The 19,463-nt window shown below is 42.4% G+C and overlaps 4 protein-coding genes across 8 annotated transcripts in view; 3 read left to right on the top strand and 1 right to left on the bottom strand.

The window, feature by feature from the left end:
* The window catches only part of septin2 (septin 2), a 14,445-nt gene extending 9,885 nt beyond the window's left edge, over positions 1–4,560 (top strand). For both annotated transcript variants that reach the window (XM_019877797.1, XM_019877796.1), the window contains exons 8-14: positions 188–232; positions 833–934; positions 1,043–1,188; positions 1,343–1,465; positions 3,112–3,172; positions 3,374–3,460; positions 3,666–4,560. In XM_019877797.1, coding sequence (XP_019733356.1) covers positions 188–232; positions 833–934; positions 1,043–1,188; positions 1,343–1,465; positions 3,112–3,172; positions 3,374–3,451 — 555 coding nt within the window. In that variant the 3' untranslated portion in view covers positions 3,452–3,460; positions 3,666–4,560. The remainder of the gene's footprint in view (positions 1–187; positions 233–832; positions 935–1,042; positions 1,189–1,342; positions 1,466–3,111; positions 3,173–3,373; positions 3,461–3,665) is intronic.
* Positions 4,561–4,844: 284 nt separating this feature from the next.
* Positions 4,845–9,104, bottom strand: stk25b (serine/threonine kinase 25b). Of its 2 annotated transcripts, none has more exons than XM_019877793.1 (11): positions 8,700–9,104; positions 7,929–8,162; positions 7,796–7,852; positions 7,534–7,642; positions 7,141–7,298; positions 6,672–6,857; positions 5,924–6,069; positions 5,619–5,724; positions 5,451–5,522; positions 4,998–5,134; positions 4,845–4,922 (listed from the first exon to the last, which is right to left on the bottom strand). In XM_019877793.1, exons 1-11 carry the CDS (start codon positions 8,727–8,729, stop codon positions 4,883–4,885), a joined length of 1,275 nt encoding a protein of 424 aa, XP_019733352.1. In that variant the 5' UTR covers positions 8,730–9,104; the 3' UTR covers positions 4,845–4,882. The 2 variants fall into 2 exon arrangements, with proteins under 2 accessions (XP_019733352.1, XP_019733354.1); XM_019877795.1 differs by having other exon boundaries at positions 7,929–8,159; positions 8,700–9,102.
* Positions 8,574–14,374, top strand: LOC109520520 (mitochondrial fission factor homolog A-like). Of its 2 annotated transcripts, none has more exons than XM_019877801.1 (7): positions 8,574–8,675; positions 11,347–11,568; positions 11,703–11,878; positions 12,029–12,114; positions 12,227–12,397; positions 12,906–12,981; positions 13,190–14,374. In XM_019877801.1, the coding sequence occupies exons 2-7, from the start codon at positions 11,352–11,354 to the stop codon at positions 13,319–13,321; spliced, it is 858 nt and encodes a 285-aa protein (XP_019733360.1). In that variant the 5' UTR covers positions 8,574–8,675; positions 11,347–11,351; the 3' UTR covers positions 13,322–14,374. The 2 variants fall into 2 exon arrangements, with proteins under 2 accessions (XP_019733360.1, XP_019733359.1); XM_019877800.1 differs by lacking the exon at positions 8,574–8,675 and adding an exon at positions 10,260–10,536.
* Positions 14,375–14,797: 423 nt separating this feature from the next.
* On the top strand, positions 14,798–19,407 carry LOC109520519 (probable flap endonuclease 1 homolog). Of its 2 annotated transcripts, none has more exons than XM_019877798.1 (11): positions 14,798–14,978; positions 15,734–15,818; positions 15,955–16,057; positions 16,238–16,292; positions 16,755–16,816; positions 16,908–17,044; positions 17,324–17,384; positions 17,646–17,777; positions 17,857–18,002; positions 18,092–18,236; positions 18,608–19,407. In XM_019877798.1, exons 1-11 carry the CDS (start codon positions 14,897–14,899, stop codon positions 18,662–18,664), a joined length of 1,065 nt encoding a protein of 354 aa, XP_019733357.1. In that variant the 5' UTR covers positions 14,798–14,896; the 3' UTR covers positions 18,665–19,407. The 2 variants fall into 2 exon arrangements, with proteins under 2 accessions (XP_019733357.1, XP_019733358.1); XM_019877799.1 differs by having other exon boundaries at positions 14,801–14,978; positions 15,752–15,818.
* Positions 19,408–19,463: the final 56 nt, after the last annotated feature.

The raw sequence follows: 19,463 nt of genomic DNA, 5'->3' as shown, positions 1-19,463 counted from the left end.
CCGGCCGGCAACGTCTCCCCCCTCCTACCCCCATTGCTTAACAGAACAGCTTTCATCGCAAAATATTCCACCCTCTTTTTGTTGACACGCCCGCTTGTTTCCTGCTCCTCCCAGCTTGAAACCCCTGGACGTTCAGTTCATGAAGGCCATCCACAATAAGGTCAATGTGGTTCCTGTCATCGCCAAGGCGGACACGCTCACCCTCAGAGAGAGAGAGAGGCTCAAGCGCAGAGTGAGTGCGCCGCTATTCATCGTTACGCTTGCCGGTTCCCACGATCATGTGCTTAAGTATTCGGGAATCTCACCGATCGGCGCTTAAGCGATCCTTTTGTTCATCTCTGCGGTTGCCTTCCTCACCGTAGCCCACGATATGTGAAAATCCACGATTCAGATTTTGGGACAGATTCCCGACCAAAATCAAACTAGAAAATCGTGTTATCGACAAACATGAAGTAGACGTATTTGCTTTAGTGGGCCACATAAAATGTTTCAACAGAAAAAAAACCAAAACCAGCATCTTCACATGAAAAGACCTTTTTTGGCCGCAAATACAAAATCCCGAAAATGCAAAAGCAACTGCCTTGCTCGGCAGCTGTTCAGCAGTACGTTGTGAAATGAGATTTTTATTGGTATACTGCATGTTAACGGTGGTCAGCAATCAGCACTCTGGTGATCCCATTTTGTTCAATTTATTATTTTTTAAAGAACAGCTCAGATCGCCGCAATTTTCAGAAAAGTCACTTTGTTGAACCTGAGGACCAGGAACTGCACCTGTCCTCAAATGTTGCGACAAATCGCTCAATCCTCATCTTTAATGCATGACTTTGCTCAGATCCTTGATGAAATTGATGAACACGGTATCAAGATTTACCACCTGCCCGACGCCGAGTCGGATGAGGATGAAGACTTTAAAGAGCAAACCAGGATCCTCAAGGTAAACCGGGGTTTCGGCGATGATCCTGATGAGCGTGTTAAACAAGAGCGTCGGGAGTGTGTTCTTTAGCCGCCACGTGCCCTGATACGAGTGGCGGCTCTCCCCCAGGCTAGCATCCCTTTTGCGGTGGTGGGCTCCAACCAGCAGATTGAGGCCAAGGGGAAGAAGGTGCGGGGCCGCCTGTACCCCTGGGGAGTGGTGGAGGTGGAGAACCCCGAGCACAACGACTTCCTCAAGCTGCGCACAATGCTGATGTGAGCACGGCTGCCTCTCACAAATCCTTTTTAAAAACATGCCCGATTGCGAGAACAAAAACGGGGATGCACAAAAGGCTGTCACAAATGTTTTTCAATCCGTCCTAATTTGTTGAGATGTGCCCGTATGTCAGCATTTTTCCCAACTCTGCAGAACCCACATGCAGGATCTACAGGAAGTGACCCAGGACCTGCACTACGAGAACTTCCGCTCGGATCGCCTGAAGCGCAGCGGCAGGTTGTCCTCCCATGGTTACGTTCTGCCTCTTTCCCCTGCGTACGTACGACCTGTCTGTCCGCTTGCTTCACTGCACCCCCCCACCTACCCTCCAGCCTCAGAAAAAAAACCCAGTTATATTTACATTGCGATATCATAAGACACACCCACGAAATGAAGACATTTAGCTCCACACACAGACGCAAGTATTGAAGAACTGTCGGTTTCTATTTATGTATGAAATACTTTTTAACCTTCATGATATTTCCTGTAGTGTCAGTTGTAGTTCTAACTCGTATTTGGGTAATTTATTACAATTTAAATGAAATACATGTCAAATTAAAAAAACAAATTGTTTTAAAATAAATAAATGAGCAATTCTACTTAAAATACGAAACATTAGTATTTTTCCAGTTGTAGTTTATGACACAATTGTCTAATCAATAAAAATGAGAATGGATTCTTTTATGACAATAATTTCAAAACATTTTACCAAAAAATAAAAATAGTAGATTAATCCATTTAAAATTGTATTCATATATAGATGGCTAGTTTGGTAAAAAAAAAATTGCCCATCCTCGGTGTCTGTGGTTAGTTGCTGCTTTGTCAAAAGCACGCTGATTGCAGTGAACTTGTGCAGGATTGCCACGGTGTCCTTTTTAACAAATCCTCCTCCTCAAAATAGCCCCCCAAAAGTTGTTTTCAGCTTTCTGCTTGAAAGCCAATCCAGGATGAAGGACTGGTTTTACTGGCCTTCGCCATCTGCGCTATGATGGCCTTCTGCTCTTGATTTGTCCAATGCCGTGAGTCGAATATTGGAGGTACTGTTGTCCAGTTTATCTTCCAAGTGGGGGAGGTCTTGCCGTTTCCCCTCCCTGACTTTCACACCTCCCGCTGCCTTTCTTCCAACCTCACTGCTTTCATCTTTTTTGTAGATAGACGCTCACTTTCCTCTCGCAGACAACTTGACTAACCCGCTTTTTTCCAATTTTCTCAATGTGGCTTTTCTCATGTTTGCCTCGTAATTAGCTGCACTCCTGCCATATAAATCTCACACAGTATCAAAATTTCTAACCAATGCACATCACTTCCACTAAAAACTTGACACTGTTGGATTATTTTCCCCTTTTTTTGGTTTATTCACATGATCACAAAATAAAGAAGAATGGCTTTTGGATGAAATTTCAGAATGAAGGAATGTCCACTTGTGTGTCTTTCGGTGACTCCGCCCATGTCTGATAGTTTAAGATCAGTTGCCACTGCTGTCACAGTGGACAGAAGAAGTTTACCCCCCAACCCCCCACCCGCTGTTCAAATGCCAGGTTTTCGCGATATTGAAAATGAGACCAACATAAATCATTTCAAAACTTTTTCGACCATTACTGTGAGTTGTAACCTGCACAACCTGGTTGAAAAATCGTTTTTGTGTGTGGAAGTAAAATTATAGTTCCCCCGCCCCTTCAATAGCTTCGACCCAGCGTTTGAACAGAGCATGTAGACTCTCGACTGAATTACTGAAACTTTGAACATTTTAGCCACGCAAGAAAAGTTTAGCAAAGTTAAAATTTAAAAGTTCGATTTGAGGTTCTTCCTGAGATTTCACCCAGAAGCCGAATAATGCTATCGATTTGTGAGTAGTTACACAATAGAAGAAAAGAAACCAAGAAGCATTTCAGTAATTGTGTCCTACTGTGTGACTGCTGCAGAAAGGGTCCCGAACCGGAGGAAATGGACAAGGATATGATTTTGCAAGAGAAGGAGGCGGAGGTGGGTGGTGCCAACTCAAACTGTATTGGTCAATCTCAGACATGTTCTATATTCGGTCGTAGGTTTTCGTACTGAAATTCCCCATCGGTTTTGTTAGCATAAAATTAGCAAATCCGTAGTTGGCGATCAGTTGAAAACCACGTGATCGGACCCCAATTCCATGATCCCTTGTTTGTCTGTACAATGTTGCATGTCTTCCAGTTGAGACGAATGCAGGAGATGATCGCCAAGATGCAGGCCCAGATGCAGAAGCAGGGTGATGGAGAGGGAGATGTTTGAAAAGATGAAGTGAGTGAGATCCTTTTGCAACTCTTGTTTATTTTGTGGCCGCAAGTGAGTCATCGGCACGCGATTTTGTGGCCACAAATTAGTATTCACCCGCCTACTGTATCGATATGCTGTGGCTGCAGTTAAATTCCCCTCACCCATGTCATGGTTGGGACTCCATACAGAAGTGTTGATTTTTGGGTTGTTTTTCAATTTTGTATTGAAGGTTATTTGTGGCATCACTTGACTTTGACGGGAGACAAAGGAGGACAGCTTGAGGACAGCAGCCATGCGCTTCTTGTTCATTCAGTCCCACTTGGGATCAGGTTTGCTGATAAATATAGTAAAGTATATTCAAACAGTGTTAAAATGAATAAGTATATATCCTCACAGTTTTATTTCTTACACTCCCCCGCCCCTTCACATTTGCCAGTCATCATCAAACGACCGTTGAATTTTAAGTGGGATCTAAAGTTTCACAAAAACCATCTCTTACCCTTTCATTTTTTTTTTTTCCATTGACAAATTTGACATAGGGTGACTAAATTCTTCGTGTGTTTGTACCTAAATGTTTAAATCGTGCTCATATTTTCTCTCTGAAAGAGCTTCACAGAGCCAGAAACAACTCTTTGTCATTGTCTGAATATTTTTTCTGTGAGGGTGAAGAAGTACTTTGTTTACCCCAAGTAAAAAAAAAAAAGTGTGCCATGAATTGTTACTGATGTTGTTCCCCTGATCCATGCTATGTTACCTCCAAACATTTGAAGTTGTCTTTTCTGTGAAGTCGGCATGGAAAGAGTGGCCGAAATCGTTTTGAGTTGGACAAACGGTTACAACTTAAGAAATGAAGGACATTGTTCATGACACTCCTTTATTAGGTGAAGGCTTTTCATTTGTACTGTTCGGTGAAATCATGCCCCAGTGAGAGCCAAATAAGTTGACAAATTCAAGGCAAAAACTTTAACTCGTTCAAGGTGATCTATCAGTCATTCATGCCAATTCTTCCCTCACCAGCCAAACTGTGAACTCCAACATTCCTCTTTGAGCTGTTTTTATCCACTATTAATGCACCAAATATTGTTCTTGATGTACAATGTTGTAATAAAAGTTTTATTCTCAAATGTGTTTTGGATTTTGTGTAGCTGTTAGAAAAGCAGAAGTCATTTGTGTTTTCATTCAATTTATTACGTTTCAGTCTAACAGGTATACCCAACGTGCTAACTTCCATGGCTTTTTTTTGTCTTAAATACTCTTCGCTCTCAAAGAAAAAAAACTGTAAAAATATTTATTAACTACATAAAAGATCTCTTGGGGGGGATGAGGACTGGGCAGGTTGTAAAAGCAGAAGGGGGGGGGGTGGGGGGGGGGGGGGGGGGGGGGGGGGTCTGCTGAGGTCCATGTCCGATTTGTTGGCTGGGGGAGGGTTAAACATTCATGTTGTTTTCATCGAGAAGATGGTGTGGTGTTTCCGTTTAAAGAAAACCTGAGGGAAGACAGCGCAGGCATGTTAGAACACAAGAGGTTCGTTCTTATGAGATCCCGCATATTGACGCTCTACCTGCACACTCTCTCCATCATGTGTGTGACGAGGCGGTCGGAGATGCCCGGACAGGATTCTTCCGCCAGGTTGAAGGCGTTCTCCAGCTCCTCAATGGCGCCGACTCCGCCGCCGCTCGCTCGCCGCTTCTCCTTCAGCTGAGGGCGGAGTGAGTGGATGGGATCGGGAAACAAAAGAGTCGACATCTCAGGTGTGGTGATACCATCATTTGAGGTTACAGTTGCCCAATCAGAGTAAAGGGGTCATCCCAATTTCATTTTTTGAATTTTGAATATAAAAGCCCATATTTCACTCATTGTGCTTCAGTCTCTCCCGGGAGATGCTCACCAATTTGATCTTCTGCCCGTGAGACTATAAATTCATGGTGATCAGACCAGCTCAGACTTGAAATTCACTTGTTAAAATTCTCCCCGATACGGGTCCCAGAAAGTCATGAGCCCTGCGATGACGTACCTCTCTGAAAATGGGCGTGACCAAGGCTGACAAGCACTGCGACTTGGGTTGCCTTTTCACAGAATCTCCTGACTGGAAAGAGATGAATGTCAATCAAGGAAAAAAATATATATATTTCTCAACACAGATTTTGTGTACATTTAATTGGTGTGTATGCATGTGTCTTGCCTCTGAGTCAGTATGTGTGTAGCCCTTCTGTAACTTATTCAAAGAGTTTGGTCTGACTGTGGGGAAGGTCCACATGGGGCACGAATCCACATCACCATCAGCGTCCCTACAGAAACAAATGAAAATAACAACTTACTGAAAACTAATAAACTTAAAAAAAAAAAAAAAAAAACCCACAAAATGCCCCTATTAACTGATTTTGTTAAGAACTCTGTCCACAGCCCCGAGGCTGACGCGGGCTAATTATTGTGTGTCTAATCAGTGGGCTAAGTTAGAGCGCACCTTAGCGCGCAGCAAAGACTCACATATCAGAGTCGTCCGAGCTGGACTCCTCCCCGTGACCCTCGGATTTCCAGCGGCGGTAGCGGTCGATCAGTTCAGTCAGGTAGGCCGTCTTCTTGGTGTAACGCGTGATGAACTTGTGCTTCAGCAGCTCTTTGGCTGTCGGCCGCTAAGGCAGACACAAGGCCAACACACAGGCAAGACTAAAAATAAACAAACCGCGGTGAGCTAACCGTGTGGAACTGAGCTCCTATCTGCTCACTACTCTCGATTATTGCTTACACAATATTTCTGTATTCGTTTGTTGGAGAGAATTGATCACGTCACCGATCCAGCATAACCAGAGTCGACTGCAGCGCCAGGTAATCAATCACATGACCACGCAAGTTTTCTATGTGACGATTAATTTTTGTGAAGTAATCATTTAGAGGATGACTTTTTACTTTTACTTGAGTCATATTGTTTCAGAGTAACAGACCTCTTACTTGAGTACATTTTTCGGCTTCTCTATTCACCTCTGAAAATGACACCGGAGCCACCACGAATGGAACCTGCCCGCTGAGAACTCTCAAAGTGACTTCAAAATTTTGTAGTGAATCATAATGAACGCGAAGCCTGTGCACGAATCTGAAAATGTGATCACCGACCAACCATCTGGAATTACGCCTTAACACTGAGATCTCATTTAGAGTAAAACTGGCATCTGACGCCTTGGTTGGTTAGAAAAAAAACATTCAAGTGCATCAATTTAAAAAAAAAAATGTTACTCACAAAACGAGGGTCTTTATTGAGACAAGCCTCCACAAACTCTTTAAAGGGCTTGCTGTAAGCGCCTTCCAAGGTGGGGGGAGTGTTTTTGGGAATAAGGAAGAGGACCCTCATGGGGTGTAAATCCGAGTTGGGAGGTTCGCCTTTGGCCAGTTCAATGGCTGTGATTCCAAGTGACCAAATGTCAGCCTGACAAAAACGCAAAGGCACAAAGGAATCAAAGTTAGTGGTGCAGAAGGAATGAAGACACACCGCAGCAGATATAAAAAGTTAGGTGGGACCTGCGCGTTGGAAAGAAACGAGCACAAGACTCACACTAATAACTACAACTACATTCTGGGGTAATGGACAGTTGAGTTTTTTTCCAATAATTTTCCTCTATATGCCGTTTCCATATGTGCTTTATGTGAAACGGGTCCAATGGCGAAAAAAAAACCCAGTGTTCATGTGTCCCTCGCAACGGCAACCTCACCTTGAAGTCGTACGCCGACTGCTTGATGACCTCGGGCGCCATCCAGAAGGGTGTGCCCACAAATGTATTCCTCTTAATCTGAGTGTCAGTCAACTGTCCCGCCACCCCGAAATCGGCCAGCTTCACTTCGCCCTGCTCGGACAGCAGCACGTTGGCAGCTGGAGAAAGTACAGAGAGAAATAGTTATAAGCAGATCGAGGCACCACTGTACTTTTTTCCGTGTTCAAATGCAATGCATTCAGTTATTGTGTCTCAATACGTTTTATTGTGTTTTAACACAGGAGGGAAAGAAGAAAGTGTTTGAAAATCGGATTCTCACCCATAGAAAGTGTGTGTGGATTTTGTATCCCTGCGATAAATGGGGCTTCACTGTATGACACATTTTTTTCTAACCTTTAATGTCTCTGTGAATTTTCCTTTCAGAGTGCAAATACTCCAGCCCCTTGAGGATTTCCCGCAATATCGTGGCAATGTACGTCTCTTCAAGAGGTCCTGGACGCAGCTGTTTAGGAGTAAAACAGGTTTGCTCATACATAAGATTGTTGTTGTTTTTTTTTTTTTTTTTTTTTTTGTTTTTTTTTTTTTTTTTTTTTTTTTGCTTTTTTTTTTTTTTTTGCATTTGTGAAAGTTGCGCGACAATCGGACGTGACCTTACCAGATCCAGGGCAGATCCTCCACCTAAATACTCCATGATAATCCACAGCTTGGTTCCCTGGTTGGGCAAAACAAAGACAAGACGTGTCAAAGCATTCGCGTGGGAGAGACACGGTTTTGAATGATCATCTCACCTTGAGGTACGAGCCATAATACTTGGTCACAAAGGGACTATCACACTGGCTCAGTACTGTGATTTCCTGCTGAATGTCTTCAATCTCGTCCTCCGCCTCCTCTAAGTCGATGATTTTAATGGCCACCACCTCCTTGGTGCGGTCGTTGATGCCTTTGTAGACCTCCCCAAAGGATCCCTTGCCAATGCGCTCTTGCTTGGTGAAGTACTCCTCAGGATCCAACCGGGAATTCTGCTCCAGTGACATCATACAAATTCCATTTTACATGTCCGTTTAACCCGTATGTGTGCGCAAGGTTAATCGCACAGGTCGAATACCGTGGCAACTGGGTTAATAAAAGTCACTATGGGCGTCTCTTGCTGAGAAGCACTAACGCATTTGAGTGTTAATGCAAAACTAAAGAGGTCTGATTTACATCATCTGTGCAACAGCATTAAAAAAATGGTCTGAGTATTATAATTTATTTAGGACAAATAACACACCTTTGTTAATCTATCTGTGCCAGCGATTTATAGAGACAGACAGAACAATAAAATGCTCTTCCACTAGGTGGCAGAAGATACAATTGACCTGTGTATCCACTTTTTGTGATATTTGTTTTGGGTGGTGTGCAGTGAGATATTTTCGAGTGTAAAATGTGCCTTTGCTCAACAGGAAACGATGGAATAATACTGGGCATGTTTCGTCATCCCACGACCACCCACCTAATAATGAAAGCCTCGTCTTGCAGTGTTTGAATATACTACGGTATATAAATGTTGCTTTAAGTACCTGGTTTTGCATGTCTCGTAGGTGTGCCATCTCTTGTCCAGGTTGAATTTCACTCTTTCCGGGGTTGTCAATGTGTCCTTTTCAGATGGTGCGCTTTTCCCCCCCTTTGTACTTTGTTCTTTTCCTCGACTCCCCTTGGCGCTGTCTAGGAAGCTAGCTTAGGTGGCTAGCCAACAAGATAAAGAGGAGGCAGCCTTCTGCTTCTTTTAACAGGGCTGTCACTCCGAGCACCGTCTTCGGGGCCTCCGAGCCCACCCGGAGAGCCAACAGCCCTGCGACACGCCGAGTTAACGACTGAGACACTCCATTAATATCCGTGGCGGTGGGCGAACAGAAAATTAGCCCTCCCGCGTTTGGTATTTTTAATTCATTTCACGAAGTCCCGTTGTTCAACAGCTTGAGGACAAAATAATGGCTCTGACGCAAGGACGCATGCGCGTTTGTGGCGAAAGTCGGGGGAATTGTGGGAATTGTAGGCGATTGTAATGTAAATTCTATATAAGAAGGAACTCCTAATTGACTCAGTTTACCCCTTCCTCCTTATAAGGGGGAGATTTTTCCAATGACTCCTTCATAATTAAATAATTTAAAATAACTACCAGGTATACCCTTAAATGCCAGAGTAATTTAAAAACACCCAATTTCCAACTACATTTATAATGATACGATAACAAATTCCCCCTTTTTCAGACAAAAAAAATGTCATTTTCTCATAATCTGTTTTGTTTTGTTTTTTTTCATAAAAACGTCCGTTTTTTTCGAGAAAAAAAGATTCACTTTGGCGTGGTAAAAAGTCATAATTTTATGAGAATAATATTGCATTTATACTTTACACCAGTGGTCCCCAAACTACGGCCCGCGGGCCGGATCCGGCCCGCCTCCGCATTTGGTCCGGCCCCCTGAAAATACCACAGAGTATTTTGATTTATTTTTCATCGATGTGGATTTGTCTTTGATCATAAAGTTGGGCTTTTGCAGTAAAATGTTCCTTAGTTCTGAACCGTTTTCATTATTAATTAGTAACTATTTCATAAACACAGATACAATAAGGTGACATTTGGTGCATCTTTCTGTGCCGTTATCTGGCAACGCCAGAAAAAAAAAATCCGAAACCGGCCCCTCTCTCATAGAACGGGATCATGGCAAAAAGGTTCGGTAAGAGAAAAATAGAATGCGGGGTATTTAACCCAAAGTGGACAAACGATGTTTTTGTTTTTGTTTCTTTCAGTGCAAAGAAACGTCTGTCAGTCTCATCTGTCAAAAAGAGACAAGGTGGTCATAAAATTAATTCTGTAACATAGTAATGGGTAGCCAAGGAACCCAAAAGGGGGACACTGAACTAAAACCAAAAACTAACAAAGCGGTCAATCACAAAGTTTGAGAGACAATATTCAGATTCAGATTCAGAAAACTTTATTTATCCCCGTGTGTCAATTAGAGTTGTTCGAGAGCGGTTTATTAAAGAGACAGTCAGATATGATGCAAAAGAATGCAACTTTTGACGCGCGTCCGGTCCGTGTCAAGTTCCGGGTGAACATAAAAAACGACATGCAATCAGTGCTGCCTAAGAATATGAATATCAGACACTGTATTTTGTGTTTTACTATCATTTTTATCGTAAATAATAGTGTAGTGAATTTGATTCCTGCCACCAGGTCCGCCCCGCCGCGCAGCGCGTGTAACAAAATCAAGCACAACCGCACGACCATTTAAAAAGGGCGTTCGTTTCAGTTGCTTTCTATTCCGGGTTACGCTCATACGCTTCTTAGCTTTTCGAAACGAGCCGCTTAACATTTCGACCAATGAGTATTTAAAACTCCCGCATCATCTACAAAAGGTACGTCGTCGTTGTGCTTTAGGTCGAGTCAAGAGGCTCATAAAGCCAACGTTTTGGATCCGCCTCCACAGCATGTCGCCCAAAAAACGGTCGTTATACGTACCGCTTGCCTTAACTTGACGTATGGGGAAACATAACATCATGTGTGTGTGTGTGTGTGTGTGTGTGTGTGTGTGTGAACAGCCAACAGTCACAAATAACCTTCATATGTACACTTTTGATTGGTTGACGTTTAAATCCGTTCTCAGACGTCGAGGTCATTGTGTCAGCAGTTTATCCCCCGTTTTAGTGTTATGTAATTTGATGCAGAAAAACGTGAATGATCTTTAAATCGTCCCTCATGCTTAATATCTATTTTCTTGACATTTGGTTGATTGGGCTGAGCTCTAGTGCTCATGATATTGTTTGTATCTCTGTTGTTAATCTGTAAAAATAGTAACGAATGAATCCTGCTCATCATATCTGCAGAATGAGACTCAGCCCAAATAATATGAATTTATTCAGACGTGCACCAATCCAATTGGACACTTTGGCCAACCTTACACAAGCAGTAATTCACCAGATGATTTCTTTGATTGCTCTGCCGTTACACTGGCACTTCTAGTGCTCAATTTTTGTGGGGGGAGGGGGGGAAAGGTTGGGGACAGCCATGTTCAAGAAAAAACACTAGCCGAGCATGAAGTTATCTTTGTGATCGCCATTGACCCCACTCACTTTCTTTGTACGATACACAGCACCCCCCATTCTGTGTGTCTTAATTTGTGTACGTACAATATAAGTACAAATGTGTATTTCCATTTTCCTCCGCAGGTTGCATGAGTGGGCCATCGTTCACCTCACCTCCTGCCGAGGTGGCGGAGATGAACCGTATGCACTATGAGTTGGAGTACACGGAGGGCATCAGCCAGCGCATGCGAATCCCGGAGACCCTCAAGGTGACCTCGGAAAACCAAACCGGTTCTCTGCCACCGCAGGAAATCCTGCACACTCATTCAACTCTGATGCAGGTTCCTGAAAGAATTGTCGTAGCAGGTGAGGTGGCACCTGATTTACATGATAGCTTTCTGTGACTCTTCCAGTATCTCTGTTGCAACCTGCCGGCAATACTGTAAACTGAGTGACTCTTCATTTCCGGACTCCCTTTTTTTTTGCCATCTGCTGCACAGCCGGTGATGGGGATCCACAGTTCTCTTGTCCCAGAGACTTGGACCTGATTCAGTCCATCCCTGCTGTGGAGCTCCTGGACATGAAGGCACCACCGCGTGTCCTCACGCTGTCAGAACAGCCGCTGGACTCGCTGGAAACTCACCAAATGAGCAAGAGCAACCCCAGCAGTCACTCGGTAAGTCAAATCTCAATGGTAAATGGGCTGCCACTTGCATTGCGCTTTTCTTGTTTTCTGTAAGTATCATTACACAATGCAACCCTAACCTCGTTTTTGTGCCTTGCCTCCCTAAAAGTTGGGAAACACGTGATTGTGTATCATTGACAGGCTCATTCTCGATCACGAAGGGAACGCAGTGCCAGTGAATTCATATCTGGTCGCCATAGCAGTCAGATTATCAGAGGTGACGTAAGGTGAGGACATTCTTTTCGACACTGCTTCGGCCGTTTTCTGTTTCTTATTCTCTTAATGACGTCGAAAATCTCCCCGCCTCTTTACTGTTTCTCTCCACTTACTCTCTGGCAGTGTAACACCCTCGCCTTCTGCCCCCCCAGTCCGCATGTGCCCCCCTCTGTGCTCCCCCGAGGATGCAAACATCAACTTGTTCACAGCGGCCGGCTTCATGACTTACATCCAGTCCACCACACGCCGGGCCTACCAACAGGTCCTTGAATTCCTGGACGACAGCCACCGCCGGTGACTTTTTTTGTTGTTTGTTTCCTGCCGTTTGGCCTTCAATTCATTCCTAAAAATGTATTCCTATATCTATCCATTTTTTTATACTTGTCCTCAGAAGAGTCAGGTAAGCTGGAGTCTCCCAGTACGCTATCTGATCCTGTTCTTTTGCTGCCCTGTAGTTTCGATTTTTGACCAGTTTTTTTTTTTTTTTATACATTTTTGTGTCTGTGCAGATGCAAAACGTTGATGTCAATGTCAAGCTCTCGTTGGCTGCGTGCATCCGAACTGTGTTTTTACACTGTAGTCGCATTGGCGGATATCTGTTCGAGTGGTTCCTTGAGACACGAGTTGAATTCATTCTCAGATCATGCTCGTACTTAAAACATTCATGTCAAAACAGCTTTCTTTAGTGAAATGAATGAAGCACCAGTCCCCCTGGCCCCCCTCCCAAAAAAAAATTGTATCGTGTTTTTACTCAATGGATATTTTGCTGCTCCTTCTTTTGTGGCTTGTTGTCATCGCGCAGGACACACCTCGACCTTGCCTTGGAAATGAATCCAGACGAGTCCGGTTTAGTGGACGCCTCCTCGTTACGCCGACAGGTATGTTCAATTTTCCTCGCATACATGTCATGTCCCGCATACACGCAACTCACAAAAAGTTCATCAGATTAAGTTTGTGAATTTTCAGGATGAATTGAAAATGCACTGGATCCTTGACAGGGGGAACAAAAACAATTTTCCAGGATCCAGGCCTTTTGTAGGTGCATCGCAGTCATAAAGCCAATTTCCATTTGTGTGATCTTTTCAGATTGTGAAGCTTAACCGCCGTCTGCAAATGCTGGAGGAAGAAAACAAGGAACGCTCCAAGCGAGAGGTGCTCCTGTATTCTGCGACCGTTGCGTTCTGGCTTATCAACACCTGGGTTTGGTTCCGCCGCTAAATTAAAAAGAGAGGACCACCCAAAACACATGGAGCCAAAGCATTGTCTTGTTACTGACAACATCGGGGTTCGCTTTCAAAATCATAGGAATCAACTGAATTCCCTCCCACGCTTTTATGGGAAATGATTGAAATTCAGATTTCAAAATGTACATACTACATCCTGTACAAACACCTGTGCTGCTTTTCCTTTGCGTTTTCTAGTTAATATTATTTTTCAAGGGCGGGAAGAGTGGCTATGTTGCATGTATCCAAGTAGAAATATTTGGATCTCTTTTGCCCAGTGATACTTATGTGCAGTAGGTTTATTGGACATGAGATAGTTTTTCTTTGCGAGTCATATACACTGTTCAGTCAAATACTGGATTTCACGCCTGTCTATTTCTTTTTAATCTAATCATGACCATAAATTGGAAACAAAATGAGATTTTACTTTGGCAAGAAATGCTTTGGGAACCTGGTCCAGAAGTGGAGCTACAGTAAATAAATACTCGCAAGTGTCAAAGTGTAAAGGAAAAAAAATTGAATAAAATAAGGATGCCATAAGAGTCATGCTGAATGTTCGTTGTGTTTTAACAAACATCTATGTACAGTAAAAAAATAGTGCGTTGTTGAAGTACTGCTGGTGTTTTTTTTTTTTTTGTCTTATTTATTTTTTTCCCTTTTAACTTTTTGGTATTTACATGACTTGTTAGTGGGTGTGATGTCAAATATTCTCTTCAGAGGTTTGAGACACCTTGAATTGTTGGAACTTGCTTTCCAAACATTGACCTTGTATTTTCCCCTTTTTTTTTCTCTTTACAGTCGTCATAGAGCTGTTGCTTCTGTAAGAGTGATCTAGAGATGTTTTTGTAAAATGTGGATGTAAAATATTTAAGCCTGTATTTATTGTTGCAGATCCATTAATATAGATTGAGTATGTGTATATATATATTTATATATATATATATATAATTTAAAAAAACTATGTGTCCAACATGTTTATTTTTGTAAAATCCCAATACATTCGTTGTTGGTAAATTGTTGTTGCTTTAATAAATGGCTGTAATTACCATTTATGTGTATTCTTGTTGTTGTTAAATGTTCCGTAAAGCGCTTTGTTGCAGCTGTTGTGAAAGAGCAACACAAGTCAAGATTTATTAGATTCGATTAAATTCTTCATGACTTGTTTTTGTGCAATGTTGCTCCCTACTGTTCAAAATGAGCATTACGGAGAGGAGAGTCCTGAGCTTCCTGGGTACCGGGCAAAATCCTCACTTTACTACGGCGGCATTTCAAGATTATGCACAGCACGAATACAAATATCATTCTTCTAATATCATTTTACTATTGCGTTAGTGATCGACTACAACGCAATACGATTTTCGTAAACAATCGGGTCAGGTCGCTGCCGGAGGAACGGATCTTCGTCTTAAAAAGAGAACGCGTGCATTCACTGACTTTCGGCGAATACAAAAAATATATATCGCATAAATAAAATGATGTACTAAATTAAAAAAAACAGTTTTCCTGGCATTACCAGAAGTGACGTCACATCGCAAATTGGTTAGTTAGGGTGCGGTGGGATGGTGCCAGGATGGGGATTATTAAACTGGCAGATTTGATTCGATTGGAAGCTCCCGGTGCGATTTCCCACAAAGATATCAGTGACTATACAGGTAAACACTCACGGCCCACTTTTGATCGCCCTGTGTCGTTTTTTTTTTCGGTACTCTTTCATCATTGTTGTTAGCCACGAGCTAACTTGGAAACTTTCCCTCGCTGAGTTAAGGTTGCAGAGTCGTGATTCGTGACTTTTATTTAATTATTACATTTATGAAACCACAATTCAAAAGCAGTATCTCATTTTCAATGAATAATTTTCATTTATTATTGTTATTAATTTTTTTGTCAGATTCTAGTTATTTCTGCACCCACTATGGGTTTTTCTTTCATTAACAGATATGTACCAGCAATTTTGTCCGTGTGTATGTTTCTAGCCACGATTGGACTACGACCCTTCGCTGTTTCGACGAGAATCGGAATGTAAACAGTCCTTCGTACTGTTCAGTTTTGACATCACTAGACCAAGATGACACATAAGTGATCAACAGTAGTTCTCTCGATTTATCGATTGCACCAGAGATGCAGCGAGACTGGAAAAAGAAAAACAAGTCGTAGAAGTGGCCTTCCATTGAAATTTTAATGGTTCGCACAGCAGTCATGAATTTTGCGAAAAGTACTTCAAACGTGAACAGCTGGACATTCGAAAGTTTAGAAAAGGGCATGCAAGAGTTAATACAGTACTGTATTTTAGAAATATGTCCAATGCCATCAATGTGATTGTGTGCTCATTAGTTGTCAATATCTGCACTCCAAAATAGTTCCCTATATAGTAGCAGTAAGAGTTTAGTAATCAATTAACTCCGTTTAGTTTCTGCTTACTCCACAGGCAAGATAATTGCATTGGATACATCAATTGTGATGAACCAGTTCCGTACAGCAGCACCATCACTCAAGTACGTTCCTTGAAGACAGAATATCTTGCACACTGTGGAAGAACAATCTGATGGAATGTGCTCTCGATGCAGTTTTATTTAATGCAATGCAATACAGTACATGGCAAAGCGTGCTTTATGTCTGTTCTGTCTGCAGTCCGCTGACCGGTCTGTTCTTTCGCACGCTGACCTTCCTGGAACACGAGATAAAGCCTGTGTTTGTGTTTGATGGAAGGCCTCCAGGAGAAAAGCTCGCTATTGTAAGTTACGCAGTTGTGTGTCATTCAAGTAACTGATCAACAATTATTGGGACGTTAATTGTGATTTCAAATTTTCTCATAACAATTATAACATAAAAATCAAACAAAAATATTTAACGTGCCGAAGAGACACGGTGTGTATGCAAGGTCCTGCAGTGTGAAAGCTTTTTTTTCCTACAGCTTCAGAAACGAGCCGAGGCAGCGGGTTGGCGCTCCCCCAACCATTTGGGCACAGGTACAAAAACACAGCTTTCCGAGAACCTGAGTACCGAGTACCACTTGACCTACATTTCCAACCTAAATTCTAATATTTGTTCCATGGAATTGTATTGATTCATTCCCAATACTCTGTTCTCTTCATTTCTTAGCGTTGCTCTTTGCTTCACTGCTTCCAGTACGTGCATGTGGATGTTCCATGTTTTTCGTCCAATCAGATTTCAGCGTCTATGTGTTACCATATCAAACTAATCTGCCCATGGGCTCGAGAATCTGTAGTATAGGCTCATGAAATTTGATCTACATTAGCAATGAGGGTGTTTCGTTCACCAATCAAATTACAGATGACGTCAGCATTGACGTTGATCACAATAATGATCTCACTGAAGGCCGGGGTACCAAATGCATGGCGTGCCACTGGAATATGCTCTTATACTTTATATGTTTATCTTCTCAAGCGACATGTTTGTCCTCCATCCAGCATCACCCCAAACAAAAGACTGTGTCCATCTCCTGAAGCTTCTGGGTGTGCCTGTGGTCCAAGTATGAACATCATCATTCTGTTGTATTTTTATTTTTTCTCTTGACTCTGTCACGTAAAGCATCTTGTCCCTTACTTGTTGGCTCGTTGCAGGCTCCGGGAGATGCTGAGGCTTTTTGCGCTTGGCTGGTGCGACAGGGGGCTGCGGAATCTGTGGCATCGGAGGACATGGACACATTGCCGTTTGGAGCGCATGTTCTGATTCGTCAACTGAATGCTAAGAGAGACAGGTACAGAGGGGACAGACGCGCTGCTTTTTAAAGGAAAATTCCATTCGCTGTTAGCAACTCTCTCTGCAGTTTTCATGAAAGTCACGGACATTTTTGGACTAAACCTAAAAAAGATATTCGCCGTTCTTTGTTGTGTCACTTACACAAAATTGAGCAGTATGTCTGGCTACCGTACTTTTGTCCCTGGAGGGATCCCAATGAAATAAAGTGGAAACAGTAACGACACAATGGCTTGCATATCATAAAGTGTACTTATCAGTTTGTTTGTTTTTTTTACAGTGATATTGTGGAATATTCTTTACCGAAGTTGTTGGAGAAGCTCCAACTAACTCACAAAGAGGTAAGGGATTACACTGGTACCTTCACTTGTGATCGCCCCATTTTAGGAGTTTTTCAAATTAAAAGCGGCCACTTCATAAATATTTGAAATGATGATGGTTATTATTTTGCTTGATGTTGCGTACAAAAAGATACGCCACCGATTGAATGAAGTGAAAAGAAATGGTGCAATTCAAGTCACCTCATGCTTTTACATGTTGGCAAGGAGAACCACAGCTTTCCGTGCCCTGCTTATGATTCATCGCTTCTTTTGCTTTCCTAGTTTGTTGACCTGTGCATCTTGCTGGGATGCGACTACTGTGACAAGATAGCTGGTTTAGGTCCAAAGAGAGCTCTGAGACTCATCCAAAAGTACCGCACTATTGAAAATGTCGTTTTGCACATCAACAGAAAGGTGCGACCTCATCAACCACCACCCTCCCCCCCTCTCCCGTGAGTTATTTCGAACATTTTGATCCTGCAATGCACCACAGACCCATCCGGTTCCAGATAATTGGAAATACGAAGACGCGCGGAAGTTATTTGTGGAAACGCCACACGCAGAAGTACCCGAGTTGATGTGGACTGAGCCGGACGAAGAAGCCTTGGTTGGGTTTTTCTGCAAGTGCACACATGTCAAGTATGTACCTGTACCTGCCGTGGTATTTTGTACACAATTTTCTCCCCTTTTCAAGAATTGTCACTCGATGGCTGCGTTTGTGTTCTTAGAGAAGAACGAGTCCGTCGGCGCATGGAGAGATTCCGACAGATACGCGAGAGTACGAGAAAGCAGAGGGAGGAGGCGACGGCAGCGGGACAAGGGAGGCAAACTCGGATGGATGACTTTTTCAGAGTTCTTCGAAAGAGGAAGCAGGTGAACATCCAGATCACTTTATCGCTTATTTAAATGTATCATTGAATGAATAACAAAAAGCTACATTTCAGAAATCTGAGAGCAGGGAAAATATAGGATTGAAGAGACCATTCATACCAGTTTTACTTAAAAAAATATTTAGATGGTAAAGTCCGTTGCAAATGTCAACCTACGAAAAACTGTCGTGCTCAGGCCAAAGCCATCTCCAATATTGTATAAAGCGATTCTTTCCGTGAATAGAGTAGATCTAAATGACAAAAAAGTAGTGTAACTTCTACCATAGATTAGAAGCAGACAGCAATGTAGTTGAAATTGAACAAATGTGTCTGAATATGTCTGCCCCTACAATTCTTCGCTCTTTCCTCCTCCAGCCTGTGGAAGCTGCAGAAAGTGGAAACAGCAAGAGAAAGAAACCAAAACTGAAATGAAGCCATCCAATGTGGATGGGACTTGTTTGGACATCTGTCTGCCTTTGCAGAACTCTCACAATTATGTCAAACCCATTTTGTTGTTGTTGTTGTTTTTTTTTTTTATCCAAACAAAAGGTTGTGCCTCATTTCCAATGTGAAACTCACATTTTTCCAACATAACAAAATATTATTTATTATTATTTTTTTTTAGTGGTTCTTGATTATGTAGGTCGAAAATAATAGTTCATTGTTGAGCGGTTTTGTTTAATATGGGACTGGTTTTCTTGCCTGAGTGGCAAAATGCCTCAGAGTGTACATTTTGAAGTCCAGCATCATCTCGCCATCAAGAAGGGCAGAGCAAGTAGTGGCTCACTATGAAAGAGGCCAGTGTGATCGCTGTCAGAGTTGCCAAGGCCAAAAGAAACAGGGGATGTCTCATCTCAAGGTATTCAACTAGCACCTGTTGTCTAATGTGTGCCAAGGCGCAGACCACAGACTTGAATTATGTTGGTGGATTTATTTTATTTTATTTTTGTTCCCCAAAAGAGTTCAATGAAGCTGTTATAATCTGTGTCAACAACATTTTTTTTTTCAAAACACTCATCTAGTTGGACTACAGACATTGTTTAACTACTGGCAGTCAAATTAAAACAGTGTTCAAGCAATTTCTTCGTTGGTATTGGTGTATGCGTTAGAGTAACGTGGTTCGCATTCACTCATGTACCGTGAAATAAATAATTACATGTGCTGCGGGGAAATGATCCAATTTCACTGAATTCCCTTTTTTTAAAGCACAAGTACAAACCCAATTTCAATG

The sequence above is a fragment of the Hippocampus comes genome, unplaced genomic scaffold, assembly GCF_001891065.2.
Source record: "Hippocampus comes isolate QL1 unplaced genomic scaffold, H_comes_QL1_v1.1 scaffold317, whole genome shotgun sequence".
Classification (NCBI taxonomy): domain Eukaryota; kingdom Metazoa; phylum Chordata; class Actinopteri; order Syngnathiformes; family Syngnathidae; genus Hippocampus; species Hippocampus comes.
This window is presented reverse-complemented; position numbering and strand designations above follow the sequence as displayed.